Source organism: Scomber scombrus, chromosome 12 (assembly GCF_963691925.1).
Source record: "Scomber scombrus chromosome 12, fScoSco1.1, whole genome shotgun sequence".
NCBI lineage: Eukaryota > Metazoa > Chordata > Actinopteri > Scombriformes > Scombridae > Scomber > Scomber scombrus.
Genome location: NC_084981.1, coordinates 18036806 through 18046051, shown reverse-complemented (window position 1 = coordinate 18046051; position 9246 = coordinate 18036806). Strand labels below are relative to the sequence as shown.

The 9246-nt window shown below is 38.3% G+C and overlaps 1 protein-coding gene across 1 annotated transcript; it reads left to right on the top strand.

The window, feature by feature from the left end:
- Window positions 1–1855: 1855 nt before the first annotated feature.
- LOC133992318 (indoleamine 2,3-dioxygenase 2-like) lies at window positions 1856–5921 on the top strand. Its single transcript, XM_062431034.1, has 10 exons — window positions 1856–1945; window positions 2765–2860; window positions 3047–3166; window positions 4131–4249; window positions 4425–4439; window positions 4548–4647; window positions 4769–4886; window positions 4999–5050; window positions 5238–5386; window positions 5560–5921. Exons 1-10 carry the CDS (start codon window positions 1856–1858, stop codon window positions 5919–5921), a joined length of 1221 nt encoding a protein of 406 aa, XP_062287018.1.
- The last annotated feature ends 3325 nt before the right edge of the window (window positions 5922–9246 follow it).

Here is a 9246-nt window from a genome sequence, read left to right as displayed (position 1 = left end):
ACCACAGCTTTTACCCCCCCTCTCCTTCCTGCTGGTTTCTCCTGCTGCTTCGAAGGGTTAAACGGTTTGAGGGATTGCTGGCAGTGGCAGTAAAGCATGCTGTCAGTGGGCCCAGAAACTGAAGGCTCACATAAGAGGTAGAGGAAAGGTGATTGCTCTGTAAGCTGTTTAACAAAGCAACTCAGATACTGCATGGGTCTTCACTCCAGACTTGATCAAATCCCAGAGAAAGAACTCACTCTCCTCCAACTGACAGAGGACAAAGCAGCTTGTGCAAAGCAGCCACATTTATGAAACAGGTTTACCTCATTAGAGAGAAATCCAGCAGTATTTTTGTATGCATGATAAGATAAGTTGCTCATGCATAATGTGCAAAACTCATTTGAAAGCAGCAGAATAACATTATTAAAGATAAAATGTACATATTATCTAGAGGAATGAAAGAGAATGTTACATAGATAAAGCCGTTGGCAAATTCATTCTCTTCTCTTGACAGGATGCTTCTCATCATTTTGAACTTGAACACTGATATTTTCTCAAAATTTCTCAAAGCCTCACACTTGGTACACAGCTAACAGGTCAACATTGCAGATTTCTTTTGGCATGTCTGTGTACCCCACTGGCCCTTGATTACTGCAAATGAATTTTAGTCCATATAATACATCCATTTCAAAGAGAGGAGACACAGAATGAACCAAATAGGAAGATGAGAGAGGCTGTTAGATTGAAACAAATTGAACCTGTTATGTGCATTAAGGTATACTAAAGTACTGCATTTTCCCAAATTTTGTCTTTATCTGCATTAGTTGGGACATGGTCTTAAAAAACCTGGATACCATTTACTCTGTGGAAAAAAATATAAACTGTTTCATTGTCCCATCTGTATTTCTGACATCCAATTGCCCTCATACCACAGTTTTTTTGGTGTTTTGTTGTGAATAAGACTTAACACTATCTGAGATATTCTTCTTATGCTAACACCCTCTTTCGTGTCAGTTGTCAACTTACGGTGCACACAAGACAAAACAGAATACATTTAGGTTTGACTTTTGGAAGCGCTCCATCATCAGCTAATGAGCTGTAAGGACAGTTTTGGCTTCTTTGAGATATCTGGGTTAAGTTTGCAAAAATCTAGTCTCCATCTGGTGTTTTAACTACAGGTCTACAATTTACCAAGAACTTTCAGATCCCCAACGATGATGTATATCTGAATATTAGCTGATAATCTAACTGTAATTCATGTAAACGACCTTGGTAGGCAAAATAGTTTGTTGCAGAGTCACATATTGAAAATGTAATGGCCCAGGCATCGTGAGCCGACTGGAGAAGGATTAAAATGTATTCTGATATTTGAGTCATAATATGTTACCGCTGCATCATCAACATCTACATAGAAGGGTTTTTTTCTCAATAACTCATTACTTTATGTTGAGTGAGTTTGTGACAGACAGAAATTGTGTGTATTATTAAATCTTTTGGTATTTGTCTCAATAGCTGAATCACATAAAATGATCACTATTGCCAGGGTGAATATAAACAGGATATTTCACTGGTTCATTTAGCAGAGTCTGTGGCCACACAATCTTAATACTTTCCATTATATGGCTGCATCAGCTGTTTTCAGCTTATTTAATCAACCACCAAAAATTGGAAGATATTTTCTGTACAGTTCAGTGCGGTAGAAAAAGGGAAGAATGATGACATGACTGGAACTGAAACCACAACTTTTGCTATCCTTTCAATTGACGTGATAGAGCAAGAAATCTGATTGGCTCTTTGCTGAAAAGGGATGTGACAAAGTTAATGAAAACAGGCTCAAAGTTTTGCTTCAGGAATAGAGTACAAAGCAGATCAAATGGATACTAACAGCAGAGAAACACTACAGGCAGACTCCAATGTATTTGATATTTCTGAGGAACTTGGATTCCTCCTTAAAGAGCCATTGGTAAGTTTTATTATCTCCTTTACTCATACAATAAAATTTCCTCTCATGAGAGAGTTAACACTTAGGCAAAATTTCAATCCACACAGATTGGAAACAAGGTTAGAAGTGGTCATGATAATAACACTGATTTATGTGCGTTTACAGACAGACATTTCCGTTTACCATTGAAGACTTTTTCCTCTGTCTGTTGACTTTATTAAAGTATTTGGTCAACAGCACACTTTTCCTCTGTGTTGAGGCTGATAATTCTGCTTATCTTTGAGTTATGAAGGTTATTGATCCCATGAAAACCTGTATCTTTAAGCTTCTGTTGAACCACTCACATGACTATCCAGCACTGTACATGAGAGAGAGTGTCACATTTCAAATACCTGATTTATATATTCTTGTTTGCACAAACTTCTTTATGGCTTAGGTGACATCCTGTTGACATAACCTATGTACAACCTTTGCAAAAAATAGATTTCTAAACACTGTAAAGCTTACGGTACAGCTTACTTCTGCATCTACATTTCCAAATTACCCATTGACGTTAAGCATTACATGGAATTTAACATGGCCTACTTGTCTGTTAATTAAGTGATTTCACATCTAGGCATTCCCTGTTTTCTGCTTGGGTAATTCTTGGTTTTCTGCTGCTCCCTCTTTAAATTGATTTCTTTCTTTGATTGATAGCACTGTCATTCCCTGACACACAGGTCAGTCACCATGGCAAAAACGAGCTGATGATGTTACTGATTACACTCTACATGAAATCCCCCATGCAAAAAAACAATCAAAAATCAATAGGCAAATCATTTTATTCTTATCATCGTCTAGACAAACCTTCCAGACTACTATCGAGTGTGGCTGGACCTGGCAAATAATGTCACACATCTGCTAGAGTCCTGTACACTACGAGACATGGTTCACAAGGTGAGAATGAGCAAAGTATTTGATATCTACCTAATGCAAATATAATGCAATCAAACTAAGAACAAGTGTATGTAAAATGTGGACATACAGTTTCATTTGTGGAAACTGTGATGATGGTATCAGTGTTCCTGAAAACAGAAATATTAAAACAAAACAAAGATTTGTACCCAATCTTTCACAATCCAGATGCCTGTCTTGAGTCCTGATCTCTTGAGTAACCATCGGGAGCTAAGGCTGGCTCACCTAGCGCTGGGATTCATCAGCATGGGATATGTGTGGCAGGAAGGACAACATGCACCTGCTCAGGTAAACATAACAGTGCAATGGGGTAAGGGGAAATTGTGGTATTTCAGTCAATGGTGTACTGGAAATGTGACACATAAAACAATGTCGGCAGCTATGCTCGCAGCTCTGTGATGCTGTTCTTAGCCACGGGAGTACTCTGAGCTAAATGCTAATGTCAGTTTGCTTACATGCTTACACCGACAGTGCAAACATGCTGATGTTAAAAAGGTATAATGTTTTATCATGTAAACTCTACTAAACACAAAGCACAGGCTGAAGGAAATGGTATTAGTTTTACAGGTATAAACAAGGTAGTTTTACAGGTAGTCATAAACCAAAGTATTGGAAAAACTAACATTTTGACCTGATTCTGGCACCAGATGAAATGTTTAGGGATCACTAAAGTCATCCGCAGGGGAACATGACTATCTGTGCCAAATTAACCCAAGCAATATTTGTTATGACATTACACTGCAAATGTCAAAGTGTTTATAGAGGAAAAGTCGATCCAAAGTCAGTGGAATACAGCATTTGGAAAATCTGAAAGTCTGTACCAACTGTTGTGCCAACTATCTAGTCAATGTTGAGGTATTTAACAGGATAAGTGAAAACATTTGACGTAATGGTGGCACTAAAGGAAATGTCAGGGGATCACCAAAGTCATTATCATCATCATCATTTCTGGGCACCATGGATATCTGTATCAAAATCCAACGTAACCCATTCAATTGTTGTTAAGATATTACAATAAAAGCAAAAAGTAGTGACAGGTAGAGGAAACCATGCATGTCTGTACAAAATTGAATGTCAATCCATCTCATATCAGTCAAGATACTTTGATCTGTATGAAAGTGGTGGAGCAACCATTTGACCTACAGTACATCTCTGGAGCCATGCCACTCATGTTGCTAAAAAAATCAGAACATTACTGTAAGGCAGCACTCCTGGACAAAACTGAAGCTTCACCTTTGCTGTTGTTTGACAGATTCTCCCAAAAGCTCTGGCCTGGCCCTATTGGCTGATATCTCACAGGCTGGGCCTTCCACCCATCCTGACTTATGCAGATTCCGTTTTAGCTAACTGGAAGTTGAAGGATCCCACAGGGTGAGTGAGTTTTTTTTAACACCTTGAATTAATGTCCATAGTCCACTGACTATCCTTAATTGCAACATTTCAGTAAAACTTTATGTCCAAACATCAGTCACTCACATTGAAAAAAAGCAAGGTATTTCTTCTTTGTGATAACATTTGTTACTCTTCTTTTCCATTTTCATTTTAGGGATATGGAAATTGGGTAAGAAGAAAGGAAAGAGTTCATATGCTTGTTCATATGATTTTCTTTGTATGATAATCATGTGATGTGTTGCTAATATTATATTCAAACCATTGTTTTCAAAAACAGGAACATGGACTTGATATTTTCCTTCCCTGGTGGTGAGACTTGTAGAGGATTTTTCATTGTGTCATTGTTGGTCGAGAGGGCTGCTAGTTCCGGCATTATGGTTTGTATTAACTGCTGTGCTTCCTCTTTTTTCATGTTACACATACTTGACATGTCTTTGTTTTTTGTTCAGTTTTTATAAACTCTAATTGCCTTAGTGATGGATTTTTAACTGTAACCAGGGGGCGCTGGAGGTGATGCATGCTATGAAAATCTCTGACTTCATTGGCATTCAGAAGGGTCTGGGTAAAGTAACTCAGTCTCTGAAGAAAATGAGGGAAACTTTAAAACTCATGCACAGTAAGTATGAATTAAACCTAACCCAGTTTGAAATTAATTAATATACATGCTGTGTCTTTTATGAAGGCAGGGAAATTAAAGGTAATAATAATGAAATATGTGCTCTTTCAAGATCATGTGGACCCAGCTGAATTTCATGGAACACTGAGAATTTTTTTCTCAGGGTGGGTTGGGCATTTACAATTTCCTGCACAGTTATAAATACTCTCAATATTATCTCATAATCTGGTGCAGAGTTATCCTACTATAAGGCATCAACATTTTCCTCTATTCCTCTATTGTTCTGCACATTATGTTTAATAGGACATCTATAAAAAGGTTGTTTATAATATGGAGTGTGAACTGTTTTAGGTGGCGAGACAACCCCATGCTTCCAAAGGGGCTGTTGTATGAAGGTGTGAGCACTGAGCCAATTTTGTTATCAGGTGGAAGTGCAGCTCAGAGTTCAGCCATTCAGTGCTTTGATGCTTTGCTGTGCATCCAGCATGATGATGAGACAGGTAAAGATGCATTTCCTCTAACCTTTGACCCCCTCAGATACCTTTCATGAATGAATAATGCTGTTTGTGCAGTCAGTCGATTGCGCTGACAGAAAATGTTTCCAGGAAAAGTTGTTATTTGCTTTCTTTCAAAGTCTTATTGTCTGTTCTCTTCATTGATTCGTCCTATCTAGGAGCTTTCCTGACACGCATGAGGGATTACATGCTTCCTGCCCATCGTCAGCTGATAGAAACTCTGTTCGTCTGTCCATCTCTGAGAGACTTCATCCTGTCCTGTTCTTGCTCTGATCTCTGCCAGGCTTACAACTCCTGTGTCTCAGCGCTGGTGGATTTACGTAACTACCACCTCAATATTGTGGCCAAGTACATCATTGTGCCCGGTAACCATGGCCGTGCCATGGGTTGCCCATTCAGAGGCGTGGGCAACAGGCTTAACACCACAGGCACTGGTGGATCCAGCCTCATGGTCTTCCTCAAGAGTGTTCGCAATACCACACATAAAGCACTGATCTCAGAAAGTGTCAAGAGAAACTGAAATATAATTTATAACATACTTTATAATATACACAATATCCTTGTTACATATTTATGAGAGGCTCACACAAAAAACATTTACAAGTAGCACCACTATTATGCTAATCAAAAAAATGATTTGCCATGATTACAATTAAAGTATTAGTAAATTAACTGTCAGCTGTGTACCTTCTTAGTGTATGTTAAATCTTTATGGTGGTTTATGGTGTCCAGTATTGACGAGTTACTTAACACCAGCTGATAATCTTGTTTTTGTTGACTTCCATTCATTTAACTTCTCATTTTGCTGCAGTAATGTATATATGTACCCGAGGGTTTCTCAGTGCTCTGTGATGTCACTGTCGATTGTGGTCAAAGGTAGGGTGATAAAACACACTTTTTTTTGGTTAATATTTTTACATGATAAGTCAACTACTGCTAAACTGTAAAATACTCCATGCTGCATGGAGGGATTATGCTTAGTGTTGCATTTTGTATATTCAATGTTAATGCCCACCTCCCTCAGTCCCCACCCTTGAATGTGAGTCTGTGAAATGGCCTGTGCTCATTTTCAGATATGTGTTGTTCGAGAAAGCTTCCAGAGGTAACGGCAGCTAACAGCAGCTTTGACCTGCTGAAGGAAATCTCTCCGTCTGTGACTGTCTGCAAGAGAAAACTCTGCTGGCAGCCTAAAAAACAACAGAAATCCGACTCGCATTATGTCTTGTAGCTCTTTAACTCTCCAGCTGTTGGTTCCTGCAGTTATCAGGAAAATCTTGTTTTAAAATATTCAATTGCAATGTAACCAGAGCTCCACTGTGACTGAAGTGGTCTGCTGCTGCTCAGTCACAGACAGAGGGATTTCCTCCAGAAGCTCAGTGCTGCTGTTAGCTCCTGAAGCTGAAACTGTCTACATGTGAAAATGAACAACATTTTCAACATTATGCAGTGGGTGGAGTTAGAAGTTACACTTTTATTTTTTTTTGTATTCATAATGTTAGGTATAATTTGCAAGCCCCAAATGTATTAAGATCCTGATGATTAATTTGATTACATTTTAGAAATATTTGAATGAATATTTATATTAAAATGATCATACTGTACCAATTTCAGATTTTTTACTTTTTTGCCTTCTGTTTTTAAACTGTACAAACTTTAAAATATACAATAATGAAAATGATGCTATGGAAAAAAAGCTTTTTTCCCAAACTGCAGATGATCAACATATTCATTTGGTCTTTTTAAACAGAAACTGAAAATAGGAATTTCCATGTGCTTGTGAGGAGGAGCTGATAGCAGAGGGAAGAGCTAAATGTAGCTAGCTGTGAAATAAATAGGAGAGAAATGCCTTAGGAATCAAACAACACAGAACAGTGCTGAAGTAAGAGTGAAAGAGAAGGGATCAGCTAAGGAACCAGGTCACTCAGTTTGATGGACTGGAACCAACACCTCCCTTGTCTTGATTTAAAGGTGGCGTCTTTCCTTGCCATTGCCGACTAATCATACTAAAATAGAGAAGAAGAGGCTCAACTGCACTGCTGCTGAGCCCTGCTCATGATCACACTCTGCTTCACTAAGGCACAAATGACTATGGACTGTTTGACACTGGGCAGAAACAACTGTGTATGTGCAGGTCTCACTTTTAGCATTCAGTAGACATACAGTAGGAGCACAATCACCTTCAGTTGAAAATGTTTTAATTGTGATGTATAAACAGTAGAAAAATGCACAATATTGCACATAATCACTAAATTGCACTTCCTCAATGTACAGATCTTTGCATGGAAATTGGTGACCTGAATAATGTAATCTAATGATGATAGGCCAGCATGTATCTTCCTGACATTTCTTTGACATTTAACAGTAATCTACACAATATCTGCTGATATAAAATTACTTAAGAATTCAGTGTATACCTGCTTTGTAACAGCGTGCAAACTCAGTATCATTGCTACATGATCAGCATTTTTTTTCTTTTACTTAACCAAAACTGGTGGCTACAAGTCTTATCTGCTGTAAGATTGCTACCATTATTCCCTTAGCACTGTATATAGCCCTTCTACTCTTGCAAGTTCAGTGCAGTTGTTTGTGTGGGTTGGTAGACAGGTGTTTGGTGTTTTGTAATTGATTGCTGTAAAAAAGTTTTACAAGGTGGGTTCTGCAGTTGAATGGTAACACAAATCAATATTATAAAACAACACCGCAAGTGAACACTTTAGTTAACTGGGCATGAAACAAATTACTGCAAAATAGATTTGGTTCAAGACTTCGCAGTGGAGCTTTGCTGTGACGCAGTGTGTGTGACTGAGAAGCAAGGCAAACTCTTAATGGACTCGAAGAGAAATGTCAAAATAGCCTTTACTTTTCGCTGGAAATTCAGAACAAAAATGAAAACACTGTCATCATAAAAATACTATGCCTTAAATGTAGTGAAAACATTGTATGTGTTTGTTAAAAATCTGACCTTACCCAGAAGACTTTCAAGAATTGTATCTGCTTCAAGAGGGGGGACCCAAACATATATATTTCTTCTTCTTTTTTTCCTTTTTTTCTCTTTTTTTTAAATACATTTTATCATCTTACAGTACTTTGCTAGAAAGATGCAGATATTTTAAAATGTAGATTCTGAACATTGTCAGTGTTGCCAAAAGAAAAGAACAGGATGACTGAGGCAAAGTTGGTTTGCTTGTTGATATAGAAGAAAGACAGAGAGAGCTAAAGGGGCAGAGTTACAGAGTGAGCAAAGAGACAGGGGGTTATTAATGCAGGCAGACAGACGTTCAGTCAGACAGACAGACTGAACAGTATGTTAACAGATAAAGAGAAAGAGGACAGAATAGACAGGGTTATGAGGACAGTGCTGACATACTGTCATGTACTGTACTGTGTTTCAGTCTTTTACGCATGTTCCTCTCAATAGTCAAATGTTTGTGCTTTGCCGGAGGTGGGGTTGATGTCCATTCAGAGATTATAGCTTCACTCATAAAAGGCCCTCCACATGGTGCCTCCTCTTGTTGCCAAGCAATATGCTCTAAGGAGAAAAAAGACCAAAAGTGCGTTGCTTTGGAGAAATGCATAAAAAAGTTGACTATAAAGTGAGAGGTGCATTTACCCAGTGTATAAATAACACAGCTTAAAAAATACATGTGCAAAAATGTATCCCAAAGCTCACCTAGGTTCGCAGATATAAGTTGATCCTCTCCAGCAAACATGCCAGAAAAAGGTTTGGCAGAATTATAAATGTTTTTTGTCCTTGCTGTCCCCCAACTGATGTTCAGTCTCAACTCAGAGCCCCACATGAATTGGTTTTCTGAGGCTATCCATTCCCATGGGTTGATTACTCCCTC

Coding starts and splice junctions, on each gene's coding strand:
- LOC133992318 (XM_062431034.1), top strand. CDS start 1,856: ATGGATACTAACAGCAGAGAAACACTACAGGCAGACTCCAATGTATTT. Junction 3,167..4,130: donor GACAACATGCACCTGCTCAG/GTAAACATAACA, acceptor GTTGTTTGACAG/ATTCTCCCAAAAGCTCTGGC. Junction 4,887..4,998: donor AACTTTAAAACTCATGCACA/GTAAGTATGAAT, acceptor TGCTCTTTCAAG/ATCATGTGGACCCAGCTGAA.